This window comes from Trichomonas vaginalis, chromosome V (assembly GCF_026262505.1).
Source record: "Trichomonas vaginalis G3 chromosome V, whole genome shotgun sequence".
In the NCBI taxonomy this organism is placed as follows: Eukaryota; Parabasalia; order Trichomonadida; family Trichomonadidae; genus Trichomonas; species Trichomonas vaginalis.
Genome location: NC_067207.1, coordinates 17,507,747 through 17,526,909, shown reverse-complemented (window position 1 = coordinate 17,526,909; position 19,163 = coordinate 17,507,747). Strand labels below are relative to the sequence as shown.

General features: G+C 33.6%; 6 protein-coding genes and 1 pseudogene across 7 annotated transcripts, besides 2 other annotated features; 5 read left to right on the top strand and 2 right to left on the bottom strand.

The window, feature by feature from the left end:
• Nucleotides 1-10,801: part of a mobile genetic element that runs on past the window's edge.
• Nucleotides 7,466-9,492, bottom strand: TVAGG3_0354730 (annotated as a pseudogene). Its single transcript has one exon. A coding segment is annotated over exon 1 (2,027 nt).
• A 2,290-nt stretch (nucleotides 10,802-13,091) lies between the features above and the next one.
• TVAGG3_0354710 (transcription-initiator DNA-binding domain ibd family) lies at nucleotides 13,092-14,059 on the top strand (the record flags this gene model as incomplete). The annotated part of the gene is made up of 1 exon (XM_001322275.2): nucleotides 13,103-13,807. One exon carries the CDS (start codon nucleotides 13,103-13,105, stop codon nucleotides 13,805-13,807), a length of 705 nt encoding a protein of 234 aa, XP_001322310.1.
• A 540-nt stretch (nucleotides 14,060-14,599) lies between these two features.
• Nucleotides 14,600-19,163: part of a mobile genetic element that runs on past the window's edge.
• On the top strand, nucleotides 14,718-15,536 carry TVAGG3_0354700 (phage tail repeat-like family; the record flags this gene model as incomplete). Its single annotated transcript, XM_051231242.1, has 1 exon — nucleotides 14,718-15,536. One exon carries the CDS (start codon nucleotides 14,718-14,720, stop codon nucleotides 15,534-15,536), a length of 819 nt encoding a protein of 272 aa, XP_051100972.1.
• Nucleotides 15,676-16,038, top strand: TVAGG3_0354690 (uncharacterized protein; the record flags this gene model as incomplete). Its single annotated transcript, XM_051231241.1, has 1 exon — nucleotides 15,676-16,038. The coding sequence occupies one exon, from the start codon at nucleotides 15,676-15,678 to the stop codon at nucleotides 16,036-16,038; it is 363 nt and encodes a 120-aa protein (XP_051100971.1).
• On the top strand, nucleotides 16,057-16,299 carry TVAGG3_0354680 (serine threonine-protein phosphatase family; the record flags this gene model as incomplete). The annotated part of the gene is made up of 1 exon (XM_051231240.1): nucleotides 16,057-16,299. One exon carries the CDS (start codon nucleotides 16,057-16,059, stop codon nucleotides 16,297-16,299), a length of 243 nt encoding a protein of 80 aa, XP_051100970.1.
• On the bottom strand, nucleotides 16,304-16,972 carry TVAGG3_0354670 (uncharacterized protein; the record flags this gene model as incomplete). The annotated part of the gene is made up of 1 exon (XM_051231239.1): nucleotides 16,304-16,972. One exon carries the CDS (start codon nucleotides 16,970-16,972, stop codon nucleotides 16,304-16,306), a length of 669 nt encoding a protein of 222 aa, XP_051100969.1.
• Nucleotides 17,321-18,490, top strand: TVAGG3_0354660 (phage tail repeat-like family; the record flags this gene model as incomplete). The annotated part of the gene is made up of 1 exon (XM_051231238.1): nucleotides 17,321-18,490. A coding segment is annotated over one exon (1,170 nt), but the record flags the coding sequence as incomplete, so codon positions are not given.

The window sequence follows — 19,163 nt, the reverse complement described above, 5'->3', positions numbered from 1 at the left end:
TCTTTCATAAGTTCCATGAAATCGTCTTCGGACAATCCAGGGAAAAGTACAATATCAGTAAGTATTCTTTTAACATCCTTACTTAAACTCTTTGCTGTCTGTACACAAATGACAACTGAGATGTTAAAGTGTCTGAGCTTCTCTAAGAATTCGACACATGTCTTGTTCTCTGTTCTTTAACAAAGGATGAGAAGCAAAGTCATCTAAGATAAGAAGACATCTGTGAGGGTAAGTCTTCCAATCGTAAGATTGCAATTTCTTCGAAATGTATTCTATCTCTTTCTGTTGTTTCTGAAGTGTTTCTTCTCTAATATTCTCTGCATTTCCTCATTTGGGTCTTTTAAACTTAGAATTGAACATACTCATTTATAGCATTGTACTTCAAAACTCTTCTTGGTACTTCTTTATCCAATCCAACAACTCAGAGTTTTATACATACTAACTTAGACTTTTTTATAATATCTTTGAACGAATTTACGGTTTGGTCGAATTGACCAGAAGTACTACAAATGACAACTAACTCATAAAATGGGTTCTTTCTCATCTAGTTCTTGTTGTTGTGCAGCCATTTTTAGATAAGTGAAAGTCTTACCGAACCCAGGTGGTGCGATTAGACCTGTTATACCATTCTGAGCAAATAAGAACTTGTCATGTATGGGTTTTATCTGAGCATTTTCCAACTTCCTCTTTGTTTTGTTTAAAACATTCTCAAATTCTTGTCAATGTCAGCAAACTTTTTTTCTAACATATTTTTAGAAAAATTAAAATTTTTATCTTTTTGAAAATGTCTAGCGTTTCGCTATCTATATTCGAACAAGCTTTTCGACAGCAAAACATCTGTCGACCATAAAATCTTACATAGTGTAAACAAGAAAGGGGAATTTGTTCTAAAGTTCTGTTTCTGGGAATATGACAAGAACCATAAAACATTACAAAGAGCAGTCTTAAAATTTGTCAATGACAGACTTGTTGACAGAGATGACACCGATTGGAAAGCTGAAGTCCAACAAAAGTTCTTAGAATGCAAAGAAGACACATGCGCTGTTCTTGAAGATGAAATAGAAAACAGAATAGATGAGCTATTAAAGGACAAAGAATTTTACATAAATATGGTTCTGAGAAGTTTGACATAACTCCACAGAGAGAAGAAGAAGAGAGAAAAGAAAGAAAGAAAGTAGAAGAAGAGAAAAAAGAACCTGAACCAGTTCCAGAGAAGGTAGATATGACATGTAAAAATAAAATTTTATTTTTAGAACATTTCTGGGTCAATGTCAATGTTCTCTTCCTCTTTAGGAGCAAACACTGGCTTAGACTCTAAAATCTTTTTACCCAACTTACCTTGAACTTCAACTATCTTAGACTCATAATATTCATAGTCGTCTGCTTTCTTTGGTTCATAAGGTATAACAAGTTTGTATGCTTTGCCTTCTTAAGGTTTTGAGAACCTTCTGTCAAAATTTTCTTTGACTGCAACAAACCTTCTATGTTAAGTCTTCAAAAGTTGCACCACTTTTCTAACAACAGCAAACTTAACGGTTCGATGTTCCAAACTTTGTCAAATGTAGACTTTTCAAAATGGTAGAAGTAAACATTCAAATAAGCGAATGGGCTACTTATCTTTAACTTCTGTCATGTACTTGTTACTGAGATGAATTTTCCATCTTTTCTATCGGATAAAAAAATTTTTTTAAAATTTACTCAGAAAAATTTTTCTTTGTATATACGCCGTTCTGAACATCTAAAAGACTTTTGACTTTGCCAAGAATGTACGTTTAGAAGCTGCCATATAACCATACTCTTGACAATATTGTTTATACGAGTCGTACAATGACCTTTCATCTAAACACTCAAAGTCATTTAGTCTCATCTATAAACAGTTCATATACACTCTTGTTTGCTTCTAACAATGTTTGTCTTTCTTCGGTATATGAATTTGTCTTGGATTGAACTTAGAAATATCTAATGTCATAAAATATGAGAACAAGTGGTTGTAAAATAGGTGTTCAAAGTTTCTGCTAAGTCGTCAAAATATTCTGTATCTTGCATATGAGAATCTGACGTTCTGACAACTACATATCTTCTGTCAGAACTTTCTAACTTCATCGGAACAACATTGTTTGAAACCATGATGAAAGTTTGCAACATTTTCACAAACTCTTTGTCTTTATATTTTCTTTCAACAACTCCAACTTTTCTGTTATAAGACTCTTCAAAGCATCTGAGTTTAAAACTTTTGTGTATCTATACTTTGAAGTTCGTTAAACTATAAGTTTCATATTCTCTATTGAAGAGTTAAATTTACCGCAGATGTTTTCTAAGTTTGTCATATTAGGGTTCGAATACCTCTAACAGTTTGCACAAAATATCTGTAAAGAAAGTGTTCTTACCAGTTCCTTGTTTCCAATTATAATGAGAGCAGTTTCATTTTTAGCACTTGGATGTTGTAAGATGTTTGCAAACCAACATAAGATATACTCATAGACTCTTTCGTTTCCATTGCATATAATTTCTTTGACATGGTCTAACCAAGCTTCTATAACATTTTCTTTCCATTCTACTTGTTCGTATTTATATCAGTGAAGATAGAATAGAAGTTTGGAAGATGGTGTATAGAACTTTATACCACGAACTGAAAAATCTTCTAACTTTGACAATAAGATATCCCAAGCATCTAACATCTTCATACCAACTTGTACGACTTTTATTTTCTTAAGTTTCTGTCTACATTCTTGTTCTGAAACTTTGTCGCTCTTGGTTTGTTAAAGACAACATCCCATTCTTTCATGACATAACATTCTGGGGCAGAGTCGACATAAATGACTAAACGTTTCAAATTCTCGACTGCTTTGTTATAGTCTCTAAATGGACACATATTTCTGAACGCTTGGAAGTCATAAAAATCTGAAACGTCTATTCTGTACATTTTTATAAAAATAAAAAAAAATATTTTTTTATTCTTGAGCTATTTGTTGTTCTTGAGCTATTGTTGCATTTGTTGTTCTTGAGCTATTTGTTGTTGAAGTTGTTCTTGTAGTACAATACTTTCACCAGTTGCATCTTCCAATTCGAAACTTTCTGCCGTCATTGACAAATACATAGGACATAAAAGTTTTACAGAGAAACAAGTTTGCGTCAACTAAGGTTAAGTTATTTGCTAAAGTGTTTGAGTTACTAAAGTTGAAAATTCTGCATTCGAAATGAACAATAGGCAAACCAGCAGAGAAAGTGTTGTTTATACGCATGAGTATCTTTTGGTCATAGTAGTTTCTGTCGACATTCGAATAGCACTTTGAACCTAAGTTTGAAACAATATATAAAATAGGTGTACTTAAAGTCAATGGAATAGACATTCCTTGTATGACACCTTTTCTGTTATAGGAAACTGTTGGTAGTAAAAACCAGATATAAGTTTTGTATTATAGCTCATATCGTTTATACTAAACTCAGTCGGACATCCAAACATAATGAAACCTGCTCTAGTTGCAGCACATGTTACATCCGTCCTTAAAGTATTAAATAAGTCAACAAAACCTGTTGGTGTATATCTGAAGTAAGTATCTTCAAAGGAAGTATTTTTTACCATTCACAACAACAAAAGTCTTCTGGTGTCAAAAGAGCAAAACAGGCTTTAGTCGTCATCTGTGTTTAAGGTCAGTTTACAATATCGTCCTTGAGGACTTTGTAAGTTTGTTGTTATAGAATTATATGACTCAGGGTTTTTAGTCGTAATAGTATAAACCACTATGTCTTCTGCCATTTACTTAGCAACTAAATTTTAATGAAATGTTGTGGTCGTCAAATATTTTATGACGTCTGGGAAACTATATTTTAAGTTCAAGTTTCACCTCCTTTCATAACGTATATCTTGTCAATGACATTATATGAAACACCACAGCAAGCAATGTCGGGTTCTATTTCTTTGATGTTTATATCGTCTGCCTCTGTCAAAAGTTTCAATAGTTCTTTCAAAATTTCATGAGGTGCGATGACATATGAGTTCACTTTTACAGGGTTGTGTTCGACCAAGTTTAACATTAGACCTAAAGCTTGACAAATCTTCTCCTGAGTTTTAAGTTTGTCTTTCAGTTGTTGGTAGTCATTTCGAATATCTGCAACAGAACTTAAGTCTCTGCTAACTTCAGGTATGGTTGTTCTTTTACAGGAACTATTGTTATACCATCTTCGTCTTCGTATGGTTTCCCCACTTCAACATCTCTGTCTTTGACATTGACAACAACACTTTGACTGTTTGTTTGAGTTGGTGAATTTAACTTCACATCTTGCCACCGCCATTAAACCTTTTGAAACACTTACGCTTCTATTTTTCGGAAATGACATTTTACTTAGAATAAAAAGATGGACGTATTTGAGTATCTCTTCGAATTGAAGCAGAACAAAGTTTACACACACAAACAATACAAGTTCATTGATAGAATAGTTCTTTATACAAACAATGGAAAATGTTATAGAATAGCAGTCTTTGCTGAACCAAAATATTTTCATAAAGCAAAGAAAGTTGGTATAACCGAGATGGTGAAAGTTCTTGAAGCAGACAAAAATTAACAACAAAAACTGACCGATATTTCTAAAAGGTAATTTTATAATACAATACTATGTCAAAACTGGCGTACTGTCAATATTTGACGGAGAGAAGTCAGTTCAAGAACAACTTACTGACCTGCTGCCAAAATCTGCTCGATGGAAGCTGTCGTTATCCAATCTGAGGAGCCCCAGCAGGTTTCATCGAACGAATCTTCAAAAGAGCATCTTCCGTGAAAAGTGCTATTGGTTTTGTAAACTTCTTTGCTTTCAATTCATCTGGACCGTCTCTGTCACCAGTATATTGTATTTGAACTGTACCAACAGTTGAAATACCACCCATAAAGTCTTCTGAGTCAGCAAATGGAATGCCAAGCCAAAAGTTTGAAACGGTCTCCATTTGTATATTTGAGTGTTTTGAGCTCCTGTATGGTCCATACTTTCACATATGGCATAATAGAACTTTGCATTTCAGGGTTAATGGTTGTTGTGAAGTTGTTGTTAAAGTTCATAGCATCTAATGTCAAGTTGTATGACCTCATATCCTCAACTGTAGAATATTCTTCTCTTGGATAATATTTGCCATCTATGTTTATATGATATTTAATACCGGGGTTGTAGAAACAAGAATAGTCATTTATAGTTCGTCTGAACAGTACAAACATAGTATCTGCATGTTTCATTGCAGTTGTTAAAGCAATATCTGTTCTTGCACCTGCGGTCCTGGATTTGGTTTCCAACTTCACCTGCAAAGTCTTTGACAGATATTTGGTGTATAGGGAACATAAGTGGAACTGCAATATATTTGGCAGCTAAAGCATTTGAAATATCTGGGTCCAACATATAGACTGCAAGTCTGCTTTCTATTCTCTTGCATTCAAATTTTTCGCATGTGAACTTAACTGGGTCCCAAGCATTCCAGCAGCATTGAAGTAATAGTTTACTTCAGTGTTGAGTTTGAGAAACCAAAGTCTAAGTCAACTTTGTCTTTGCAAAATTCGGCGAATGACGTTTGATTTGCTCCCTTTACGTCTGTAAGAGTGAATGGGTCTTTGTGTTGGTGCAATGACTAAGTTATTTTTTGCTTGGAGTAAGTTCAATAGAAATTTTTCCTGCCCAGTTGGCAAGTATCTTAAAAACCTGAAGATGAGGAAAGATGACAAAGGAACTCTAAGTTTCATTTTACTTTGGTTACTGCAGTTCCATCTGAACCAGAAAGGTAACATAAACTCCTGGAACGTTAGGGTCAAGTCTTCTTATTTTCTCAATAGTTGCATACTGGTCTGTTTGTTCTCTAGCTTGTGGTTGTACTGAGTTTCTCAAAGCGAACCATTCATAGTTTGCCCATGTTACTGTTTGAACTAAGTCAGAGTTAGAATATATCTTATATCCCATGAAAACTTCTGGAGCATATTGGTATCCGACATAGAAAATTCCATTGCAACCTTTCTTGTCAGACAACTTGGCAGAAGGTTTTATTTCAATGTCTTGTTCCACGTATAAGAAAGAGTTGTCATAGAAATTATATGAAACCTGTCGCAAGCAATATCTACTGTTGTTGAAGAACCTTCTCCAAACTCACCTACGTTTCCATAAGAAACAGCAGTTGTATATTCGTAAGTTCCAGGAACTATTTCTGACCTTCTAATGGCATTGTCGCATTCGTTATACCATTCGGAAACATTTCCATTCATGGCATCCAAAACTGTTGGCGTTATATTCTGAGCGGCGTACATTTCATATGAGTAAAAATATAGAATAGTTGGATTTATATGTCATAATAGAACCCACGTGGACCAAGCTTTACTTTCTTCCTGACTGAGTTTTTAACTCTTCTTTTTCCTTCATTGCCCTCTGCTTGAAGTTGTTGCATCTTTGCATTATGTTCATCTAGTATGTTGCAAATTTCCCATGTCCTTTTTGCCTTTTGGCTCTGGTCGCCCATCTCAGGTAACCTATATCCTAGAAAGAGTTTGTCATAGTTGTATTTGAGTCTTCGCTTATTGTTTGCATGACTCTTTCCTGAGTTTCCGGTTCAAGCTCTTCAAACAGTGCCTGTCCATATGGAATATGCTCGTTTCCAAATATATGTTTTTGTAGCCATTCTGGTTTTCTTTCCATGTTACCAACAATATCTTTTGTGAATGGGAAAGCTTTTACCCAATCTTTCAGTCTTTCGTCATTTATTTCTGTAGTTGGTTTTATTTTGTCAAGGAACATGTTTTTCAATACTAACATTTCATTTGGTACTGTCCATTTGAGTTTTCTTAAATATTCATCCCTTCTCATTTCATTGTCTGCAAAGTAAGTTTTTATGACATTTTGCAAACTTTCATTTGCAAGGTCATGTACAATAGGTTCTCTTCCTTCTGTCTCCCTAACTTTCTTTCTAAACTCTTCACCAAATATACCATCTTTATGGTTCTGTGTAGTTCTTTGAGATAAATGTTCTAGAACGTCAGGTGTTATATTTCCATCAGCCATGTTCATTTCATACTGGTCCAAAATATCTGCATCTTTCATATCTTTCAATGGCATTAAAGCCGCGCTTAAAATACCAGCTATATCTGGTTCACCATTGACTTCCATTGCGTCTACAACTTCTTGGAATTGAGTTGTAAGTTTATGAACCACCTATCCGGGTTAGCTTTATGACCCCATCTCATTGTAGTTCCATCGTCTGCAGAAACAAAAGTAGGTTTGTTTCCATCTTGGTTAGGTTCTGAATGAACTTTAAACAATGTTTCATTTCTATATGTTTTCTTGAAATTTAACCTTTTATTTTCACCGAGTTCATCCGAAGATTGAACGTTAAATGCTCGTAAGTAAAAAGGGTTGTTGTATTTGTGTACATTTTCTTTCAGTACTTCCATTCTATGCTGAATATTTTCATCTGGTGTTGGAGTCTTTTGTATGTCGGCGAACATTTTTCGATATTCTTCTACTATGTCAGCCGAATTTTTTTTAGACTCTTGGAAATATTCCATATTCTCCGCATACTCTTGTTGAGGGTCAAGATTTTTCGGCTGTTCCAAATCTTCATCTAGTTCTGTGAAGTTAGTTTCCAAAGGAAGGACTTGTTCGTTTCCTTCAGGCTCTTCTAGCTGTTGTTGCTGAACTATTTCTTCCATGTCTGGTTGTATCTGAACTTCTTCCTGTGGAGTTTCTTGTACCTCATCTGCTGGCATTTCATATATTCCGAGACCGTTTTTAAAAAGTTCCCTTTCTAAGTCATCCGGACTCATAAACCTTTCTTCTTTCGTTCCGTCTCTATTTTTTACGCGTTTCATGAAGAGAGTTAAATTGTCATTTAGCTCTGACATCAAATATCTCGGAGTAAATTCGTTCATGTCATTTGGATGATATGCTATTAAATCATATCCCTTAGCGAGCTTGTATTTTCCAGGTTTGAAATTATATCCCCTTTGGTGCAGAGCCATAAAGCTAAATAGGTTCGGGTCAGTATTTCCATCCTTGAACTTTCTAATAGCTTCTTTATATCTGTCACTAAAGTCAATACTATCTGGGTAACCATAGTCTTCTTTAAGCATTTTTAAGAATTCTTGGTTTCCTTGTTCTCTACTTCTTTTATGTCCTTGCTCTGTTTGTGGTTGTTGTTGTGCAGGGTTTTGAACTGTTGGTTGTGCTGGATTTTGAACTGTTGGTTGTTGTGTTGGTTGTTGTTGTTGTTGTTGTTGTTGTGCATGCCTGTGTCTGTGTCCATGTGACGATGTAAATGTTCTAGGTAGTCCTGGTGCAGGTGCTTCTCTTGGAGGGTTTGGTGGTATATAAGTTCCACCAGCTGGCACATATGTTCCATCTGCAGCGTAATGTCCTACCTGACTTTTCGTTTTTAAGAAAGCATTTACTAGGTCTGTTTTGGTCTGTTGTAACTCTTTTTCTTGACTTTTCACAACAGTTGCTCTAACGGCGTCATAGGCACTTTGAACTGCCTGTCTCGTTGCTGCATCTGTTATTTTCGTCATATTTTGTGCTACTTCTCTTAACTCTTTGTCGAAACCTTCAGACTTCAGTTTCTTTCCAGATGAGAAGTCGTTCACTAGTTTCACCTTACTATGAAGAGCTTCGAAGGCGTTCTTAAAGTCAGCATTTGTTAAAGCTTCATTTGAACTATCTTCATCCGCTTGTATTTTTGTCCTTATCGACCCTATAAGCTGGGCTGCTTTGGCGTTGGCTTGGGCATCTAACCAGTCATTGTTAGCTTTTATATATTCTGCGCTTTTCATTGCCTTTTGCATAGCCGCGTCGTCATTTTTACTTTCTTGTGCTAAGTTTTCATACTGTACGGTTTGGTTTTGCAACTGTAAAAGTTTTTCTGCCTTTACATTTGCTTCAACTTCTTTTTTATACTCATCGCTATCCATATATGTCTTCAGGGCTTTTTGTTTTATCTCTTCATCTTTCAGTACTTTATATTGAGTAGTATGGTTTTTCAAATTTATGACATCTTGTTCCATTTTTGCTACTTCTGCTGCTTTTTCTGACACTTTTTTCGCATATTCCTCTGTACTTAGTTCTTTCAGTTGTTCTTCTTTCTTCTTTTTCTCTACGTTTAACTCATTGAGTTTCTTTGTGTGTCTGTCATATTCTAGTTTCTTTTCGTTTTCACTTATTTGCTTCTGTATGTCTATGTTTGACTTTTTTGACATCTGTTATTTGATTTTTGAGTGAACTCAAATTCATTTGACTTTGAGGGTTATAGGCTGTTCCGTCTGCAGCTCCACCATAGCCTGCCATTTTCGCTAAAAGTGCCGCTCTTAAACCACCACTCTGTGCACCAACAACTCGGTTTAAAAGCATAGGATTGCTTGACATTTGTTGCAACATAGTGGGGTCATTCAGCATTTGTTGTTGCAACTGTTGTTGTGGTGTCAGTTTTACTATTGGATGTTTCAATGCTCTCTTCCTCTTACGTATATTCTTACGTAGCTTACGTGGCATTTTAAGTGAAGTTAAAAAGCGGCTTTTGACAGATGTTTTGTAAAGACTTCTTCGTAAAGACTTTGTTGAGACTTCTTCGTAAATGAGTGTAAATGACCCAAAAATATATTTTAGGGTAGAAGGGTATATCTACCCCGTTTTCTACCCTCTTTTCTACCCTCTTGAATTTTCATGAATTTCTTCGTAAAGACTTTGTTGAGATTTCTTCGTAAAGACTTTGTTGAGATTTCTTCGTAAAGACTTTGTTAAGACTTCTTCGTAAAGACTTTGTTGAGACTTCTTCGTAAAGACTTTGTCAAGACTTCATCGTAAAGACTTTGTTGAGATTTCTTCGTAAAGACTTTGTTAAGACTTCTTCGTAAAGACTTTGTTAAGACTTCTTCGTAAAGACTTTGTTGAGACTTCTTCGTAAATGAGTGTAAATGACCCAAAAATATATTTTAGGGTAGAAGGGTATATCTACCCCGTTTTCTACCCTCTTTTCTACCCTCTTGAATTTTCATGAATTTCTTCGTAAAGACTTTGTTGAGATTTCTTCGTAAAGACTTTGTTGAGATTTCTTCGTAAAGACTTTGTTAAGACTTCTTCGTAAAGACTTTGTTGAGACTTCTTCGTAAAGACTTTGTCAAGACTTCATCGTAAAGACTTTGTTGAGATTTCTTCGTAAAGACTTTGTTAAGACTTCTTCGTAAAGACTTTGTTAAGACTTCTTCGTAAAGACTTTGTTGAGACTTCTTCGTAAAGACTTTGTTGAGACTTCTTCGTAAAGACTTTGTTGAGACTTCTTCGTAAAGACTTTGTCAAGACTTCATCGTAAAGACTTTGTTAAGACTTCTTCGTAAAGACTTTGTTGAGACTTCTTCGTAAAGACTTTGTTGAGACTTCTTCGTAAAGACTTTGTCAAGACTTCATCGTAAAGACTTTGTTGAGATTTCTTCGTAAATGACCCTAGTAGTATATTTTTGGTGTAAATTTCATGAAAATTCAAGAGGGTAGAAAAGAGGGTAGAAAACGGGGTAGATATACCCTTCTACCCTAAAATATATTTTTGGTGTAAATTTCATGAAAATTCAAGAGGGTAGAAAAGAGGGTAGAAAACGGGGTAGATATACCCTTCTACCCTAAAATATATTTTTGGTGTAAATTTCATGAAAATTCTGAGTAAAATGACAGATGTTTATATGACACTTTCTCCGGTTTATAGGACCTCTCTCATATTCTAAACATCTTCGGGGCTAGAGGGCACGAAGTGCCTGGAAGCCCCACTACCTTTTTTTTTTTTTTTTTTTTTTTTTTTTTTTTTAAATAATTATAAATTTCAAGTTAAATTTTAATTTTGATAAATAATTTAAATTTCAAAATATCAAGTTCAGTTCGACTATGTATGTAGTAATTCCTCAATAAAGTGCCAAAACCCTATTAAAAGATATGAACATTTTCAACATTTTAATGTTTTTATTTAAAAATTTCATGGAATATGAGCTTCAAACAATTATTATGTAAATAAAAATAATTAAATATATGCATTTATTCGTATTACAACCGTAGTAAGTCGATTCTTCCTTTCTTCTACTGAGTTTTGAATTTGATTTCGAATTGTAAAGAGATTCAAAGGGAAAATACTAGCGGATAAAAACTACCTCCATGAAAGGGTCATAATGGAGTCAAGTTGTATTTTTTGATATTTTTTGCTTTTCGAGCCTAAATAGGTAGCCAAGATAATGCCTAAAATAAGGTTCTAAATTCTGAAGTTTACATGATCCTCTCGTGTGCACCCTTAGCTTTTTCCAAAAAAATGAGAATTTTATGATTTTAAATAAAAACTCTGTAGAATTGATTTTCATTTTTTGATTTTTGAAAAAAATTTGGAAAATGAACTACAATTGCGGACGTATATACAGATACTGTAATATCGAATTTTCATAAAATCTTTTATTAATAAACCATTTGGCACATTTCGGATTTAAAATTAAGATATTTTCTACTTACAATATGATAAATAGAATCCCTTTTGTTTGTAAATAAAGTAATTTTTATTATTTATTGCAATTCTCGATCATTTTGTTTGGCATCATTTTATCTAAGAGATATTGATGCATCGTATAGAAGGCATCATGTTTTGATTACACCAATAATAAATTTCTAGGGATTATAATTTGATAATTCGAGAAATTAAATCTTTTCATCTTCAAATTCTCGACATCAAAATGGGGATATTCAGAATATATTGATACATATGTTATTAGATAAACAAAAACGATCAAATTATAAGTCAATTATTCGCTCAAATGTTGGAAATAAAATTATATTTTTTTTCAATTCTCAAAAAATTAATTAAAGGTAACAGAAATCTTTTCAACGTGTGCCGCTGCAAATGAAACCCAGTACAATGAGCGGAATTAGACAATTCATCCCATTGACGATGTCAAATGCGTAAAAACCCTCAAAATTTTGAGAGAGTAGCACTTTATTCTTTTAATTTTGATTATCATAAAAAGTAAAAACCTTTTCCTTTTTTTTTTGATAATCAAATAAAAAATGTGACAAAAAAGATCTAAAAGCCAGATCTAGTAGGTATTACGTTCTTCCGTTGAACCTTCTGCTTTCCGATCTCCTCTTGTATTTTTGTCGTCATTTTTTTTCAAATAAGAATTTCCGTGTCAATGAATTAAAAAAAAGAGTGAAAGAGTAAATAAATCATGGTAAAATTACACTGTTGTTGGTGCAACAAGGTTGTTCCTGAACAGTGCACCCTTAATGATCGAAAGATGATAAAACATATTGTATTACTTGGAAGGTTGAATTTGTCAGAAATGTAAAGTAATTGAATATACTTTTGAGAGATAAACCGTAAGGTTTGCGGGATCATGAAATAAATAATGATTAAACTGATTGAATTCTGTATTAATTTCAATATGACAAACCTCACAACATTTGAAAGCTTTCAACGTGCATTTAACCTATATAATCATAATGTTTCAAATTATATGTTGTCTTATATAAATCCAAAAAAGTGGGCGTTTATTTAAAATTTTACAAGAAATCGACTTTGCATCTTATTCGTATTATAAGTGGAATTAATTTAGAATTTCCAATTTCCAAACAAACAAAATTCATTGTAAAATTGCTTTTTGAATCGTTCTCAAAAATTATTTCCAATACATTAAAGATATCTTTCTATTTTTATGTTTTAGTATGATTTTTGTTAAGGACATTTCAACCAAATCATTCGCTTTTTCAATATTTCTTAAATTCTGCATATCAAAAATAATGTTGTATTATTCATTCACCTATATAACAAATTTGAAAATATAAATTGATTATTACTAACGATTTTTTCAATTCAAATTCGCAAAATTACCTATTATTATATTCCTAGTATATTTTTCCAATTTATTTTTCAATTATCTTTCTCTCTATTTGATTTTTCTTTTATTCTCCCTCTCAAAAACTAATTAAAAAAAACATAAAATCTTGACTCTCAATTTCCGCGTGAATATTTCGAAAGTATATATAAATAATATACTACACCCACCAGTTTAAAACAAAAAATTTAAGTATTCGGCTTAAAATTTTGCTATCGTTATTTCATTTTTCCAATATGATGGATTATTATAGATCTTCACCACGACGTTCTATTGGTGTCTCACGTTCAGACATTGACTTTCCGATGATTGACAATCTCCCTGCTCACTGGGATTTGCTTCATCCTTCAGATTTAGATCAATACGTACAACTTCGCACAAGTTTTTACGATGAGATCAAAATGTCAAAGAAAGGCGAGCGCTTAGAGTCCTTTATCAAACGCCTGAAACGCATTCGTGAATTCGTTGAACGCGGTGATGGCGATGATTGGAAGCGAGGTTTAGTATGCGGAATCATTTTCTTATCTAATGGAATTGCTATTCACATTCAGCAATTCCGCTTGCTTCTAGGAAAGTGCAAATCCTCTATTAATGGCTCTCTCCAGCAAATTGGATTTATTGCTCACCCTCAAGGTGGCCCAATCGAAGAGGAGTTGTGTGATAAGGTTCCAATCTTCCGCAAAGAGCACAGTGAGGTTAAAAAGTGGACAGTAAGAGATTGCAACGCAGAAGTCAATCCTCTCAACGAGAATACCAACAAAACCGCGGTTACTCATCCAGAACCAACAGTACAAGCTGTGATTAACCAAAATGCTATGCCTGCACAGAAGGAAGAGAAGATCCTCTCTTGGGATGCCTCATTCTTCCCAATTCCAATTAAGTTCAGGTACAAATACAATGCACTGTTCAGGAACAACCTTGTTGCACCAACAACAGTGTAATTTTACCATGATTTATTTACTCTTTCACTCTTTTTTTTAATTCATTGACACGGAAATTCTTATTTGAAAAAAAATGACGACAAAAATACAAGAGGAGATCGGAAAGCAGAAGGTTCAACGGAAGAACGTAATACCTACTAGATCTGGCTTTTAGATCTTTTTTGTCACATTTTTTATTTGATTATCAAAAAAAAAGGAAAAGGTTTTTACTTTTTATGATAATCAAAATTAAAAGAATAAAGTGCTACTCTCTCAAAATTTTGAGGGTTTTTACGCATTTGACATCGTCAATGGGATGAATTGTCTAATTCCGCTCATTGTACTGGGTTTCATTTGCAGCGGCACACGTTGAAAAGATTTCTGTTACCTTTAATTAATTTTTTGAGAATTGAAAAAAAATATAATTTTATTTCCAACATTTGAGCGAATAATTGACTTATAATTTGATCGTTTTTGTTTATCTAATAACATATGTATCAATATATTCTGAATATCCCCATTTTGATGTCGAGAATTTGAAGATGAAAAGATTTAATTTCTCGAATTATCAAATTATAATCCCTAGAAATTTATTATTGGTGTAATCAAAACATGATGCCTTCTATACGATGCATCAATATCTCTTAGATAAAATGATGCCAAACAAAATGATCGAGAATTGCAATAAATAATAAAAATTACTTTATTTACAAACAAAAGGGATTCTATTTATCATATTGTAAGTAGAAAATATCTTAATTTTAAATCCGAAATGTGCCAAATGGTTTATTAATAAAAGATTTTATGAAAATTAAAAAAAAAAAAAAAAAAAAAAAAAAGGTAGTGGGGCTTCCAGGCACTTCGTGCCCTCTAGCCCCCCGTCACTTTTCTGTCACTTTTCAGGAAAAAACATTTTTATTATATATATAAAATGAATTTTACAAAACCACCGTTACCCTTCTTTGGAAATAAGAGTAGATGTAAAGATATTCTATTGAGAGAACTTAAGAAACTACCGAATGGTCTAACATTTGTAGACTTGTTCGGTGGAAGTTTCTATATATCTCATTTGTGCCATACAATATTTCCTGACTCAAAGATTATATGCAATGACTTCGACAACTATATGAACCGTCTCAAACATATACCAGACACAAACAAAATATTGAAAGAGTTAAAAGAAAAGATACCTATAGGTAAGATGGAACGTATACCATTAGATAAGAAAAATACTGTCAGAGAGGTTTTGAAAAAGGCAGAGTATATTGACTGGGATAGTATATCTGCTAGACTATTATATAGTGGTGCTATAAGAGTTCATGACATTGAAACACTTATGTCAAAAGTTTTATATCTTAACTATACAAATGTTTTCAAAGAGAACATAGAAAAATATATTGAGGGTATAGAGTTTGTGAGATGTCATTGGACAGAGTTGTATGAAAAATATAAAGACAAGGAAAATGTTTTCTTTATAGTGGACCCGCCGTTCTATAACACATGGGATTTTCAATACCAAGTAGACTGGACTTTGAGAGACTCTTTAGAAACTTTAGACGTTTTACATAACCATCCATGCTTTTACTTTACATCCGATAAAAGTGGTTTGGAAAGTGTCATGAGATGGTTAGAGGACATACATGACTATGAGTTTAGATACGATAAGATAGAATATGAGAGAGGTCCTATAAACTGGAGAAAGTGTCATAACAAAGAAATTTTACTAGTAAGTAAATGTGGTTTGAAATAGGACTACTTGTTTTAGGTTTTTTCCATTGTGTCATTTACTTATTTGACGTGGCAGAAAGATATAGAGAATATGAAGATGAACCAATGCCTGCAAATGTTCAGCATATGTACTCGTAAGAGATATTTTTATCTAATATTAAATGGACGCACAGAACTTAGCGAATGCACAGCAACCTGGACAACCAAACCCAGAGAATATTCCAAATGAAGTTAGAATACAAACTGCAATGGCAAACTATGGTCAAGTGCCAACAGATGTACAAATGCAAACTGCCATGTCAAATGACGCTGCGTTAGGTTTGCCACCATGGTATGCAAATATGAGATGGAAAGAGTTTTATACAAACCCCGAAGTGGGATATAAACAACTCTATGCAGATGACGCGAACACAGGAGTTGACCCAGAGTATGTTTTCTACCAGAGGAGAAATAGAATGTATGAGCTCCAGTTAAAGAATGCTATGGAACTCAGAAGGAAACGTAAGAGACTAGGTGGACATTAGATTTTTACATATAGTAAAATGGGTTTCTTTGGAAGAATAGGAAACTTCTTTCGAAATGTTGGAAGAGGTATATGGAATGGAATAAAATCTGTCGGAAGAGGAATTTGGAACGGAGTCAAAAATATTGGCAAAAGAGTAGGTCAGTTCGTTGGTATTATACCTAAAGACCCTGAACCAGAAGAACAAGCTCCTGTTATACAACAGCCTGAACCTGCACCACAGTCTAGTTGGCAACCAAATCCAACACCTCAACCGTATTAAAAAATCATATTTTTACCGTTCGATAGTAGTTGTATATGAAACTAAGTTCTAAGTAAAACGCGTGGTATAATGGAATTATTCTCTTTCTTCCATCTGTAGTAAACCATACTTGAAAGTCTGAAATACTTCCACTTGGTGGTTCGTATAGCTTTGTAGGTTTTTCGTAAAAGTCATTTGCCAAGCATAAAAAAGAGTTTTGTGCACCAGAAAATGAAGCATGAACTATAATAGCATCTGAGTCGAAAACATTTTCATATGTTCCATTAGGGTTTTCGACTTCATAAAAGTTCGGGTGTACTGGATATTCTGCAGGCTGATTTAACATCCTCAAAAATCTATACCATGCCAAGTTGTTATATTTTGTAGAAATATAAACGTCTTCTCCAAGGTCTTCTATTCTATTGATTTTAACAGTTGCATTTTTCCTGTCATATATAATATCGAGATGGTACTCTCCTTCGTCAATGTTGTACTGTTTTGCATATTCGAGATAGATATCGTTTATTTTTTCTTGAAAAGCTTGAAGAGTTGTTTCTAAGTTTACAAGCAAATTCACTTGTAAAAGTTTTCCCTGTTCAAATTTCTCATACGTATGTTTTTCTTTGTTATAGTATCGAATTTCAAAAGCGACCGTAAATGGGAAACCATGTATGGCTTCTGAAATGAACTTCATTCTACGAAAGCCAATAGCTTTTGTGACGGATGGGTCTCTTAGCCATCTTAGTGGGTAGTCAAAACGATAGCCTTCATGCTTTACGGTCTCTGTCTCAAACTTTTGACCGACATTCGTAAAAAGTTCATCTAATGGTTTAGTTGTAGCAACTCTTGAATTTTCTTTTTCTATTGAAAGCATATTTTATCTAGAATAAAAATGTCAAATGAAACAGCGTCTATGAGAGAAATAAAACACAACCGACAACTCATTTTGCAAGCTCTAAATAAGAACACAACAAACTTTTCAAACTATTCTAAGATATCTGAGTCATTGAAAGAAGGAAACTTAAAACTGACGATAAACCCAATGACAGACGAGTTTCTGTTTCAAGACAATAAGAACCATACTGTTTGTATAAATCCAACAAAAAGAACTTTAAACGAGAAACCTATAGATGAACTTCTTTTGAAAGCAGATGTTGACAACAAAGCTGACAAAGAGTATGTAGACGATGCAATAGCAAAAGAAGAAGAAAGAGCAGATGCAACATATGCAACGAAAGAACATACTCATCCTGAACTAGCAGACAAAACATATGTTAACAATAAAATGTCAAGTGAAGTGACAAGAGCTGAAAACGAATATTCTAAAAAGACTCATACACATACCATTGCAAATATTACAAACTTACAAGAAACCTTAAACAGGAAAAGTGACGTTGGACATACACATACCATTGCAAATATTACAAACTTACAAGAAACCTTAAACAGTAAAAGTGACGTTGGACATACACATACCATTGCAAATATTACAAACTTACAAGAAACCTTAAACAGGAAAAGTGACGTTGGACATACACATACCATTGCAAATATTACAAACTTACAAGAAACCTTAAACAGGAAAAGTGCCGTTGGACATACACATACATCTTCTGAAATAACAGACTTAAACGTTAGCCTTGAAAATAAAGCAGATAAAACATATGTCAATGAAATATACCAAAGTTTAGTTGGAACAAAAAATATTGAGACTATTGTTGGTGACCTTTCTGTCAATGAAGAAAATAAATATTTTAGATGGCAGTTGGTACAGTCCTTAGAAAATGGTACACGGTATAAACTCATTCCGAAAAATAACAATGAAATGTATGTAAGCTATAAAAAGAACGATGGTACACAAGTTAAAGTTCCATTAGACAACAACTGCTACTTAAACTTCTATGGAGACGAACAAAAGAAATATTTAAGAGTTTATGAAATGGCAGATATGACATTGCCTGACCCAGCTCCAGCACCATATTATTATGACTATGGAGATGACGTTAGAACACCACATGTAGATGAACAAAAGCTAACATTATATTTAGATTTTTATAGATATAAAAGATATAATGCAATAGAAAAAACGAGAATAGTATACTATTATGAAGATGACAGAAATAAATATTATAGTCAAGACTTTACCTACCCTGAAAACATAAGATTATATTATAAAAAATATTCTAACACAAACCAGAAGAAACCAGAAATAGTTGCACTATATTTTAAGTTCAAAAGAGACAATCCTATAATATCTCATATGTTTGATTTAATGAACCCAGTAGGTTCTATTTATACATCTATGGAAGCAAGAGGTCCTCAAGTAATGTTTGGTGTTGGTGCATGGGAACAAATAGTCGACAGGTTTTTGTATTGTGCAAACTCTTCAAAGGAAACAGGTGGAAGTAAAACGATTTCAGGTGAAAATTTACCTGCACACAGTCACTACATAGATTTAAGTACATCTCAAGCAGGTTGGCATAAGCATAGATATTGGGATTGGTCAGGAATGACAAAAGGTAAAGGATATGATGTTAAAGACGACGTTAAGTTTGCCATAAATTGTTACTGGAGTGACACTCAGGGAGAAGGAAACCATACACATTTCGTTTCAGGATATACGCAAACAACGGGACAAAGTAAAGAATACATGCCACCTTACATGACAGTTTACGCATGGTATAGAATTGCTTAGTCGTCATTTTCAACTTCTTTAGCATATTCGTCAGGAGTTGTCTTATATTTGTTAGGAACTGTCTTTGAAAGTATACCACCTTGAACTTTGACAAGTTTGAAACGAGGTCTGACAATAGTAGTTTTATCTTCTGCTTGCAGTCTGTACATTTTGCCATGTTTGCCTAAAACTTCATAATATTCTCTTGTAT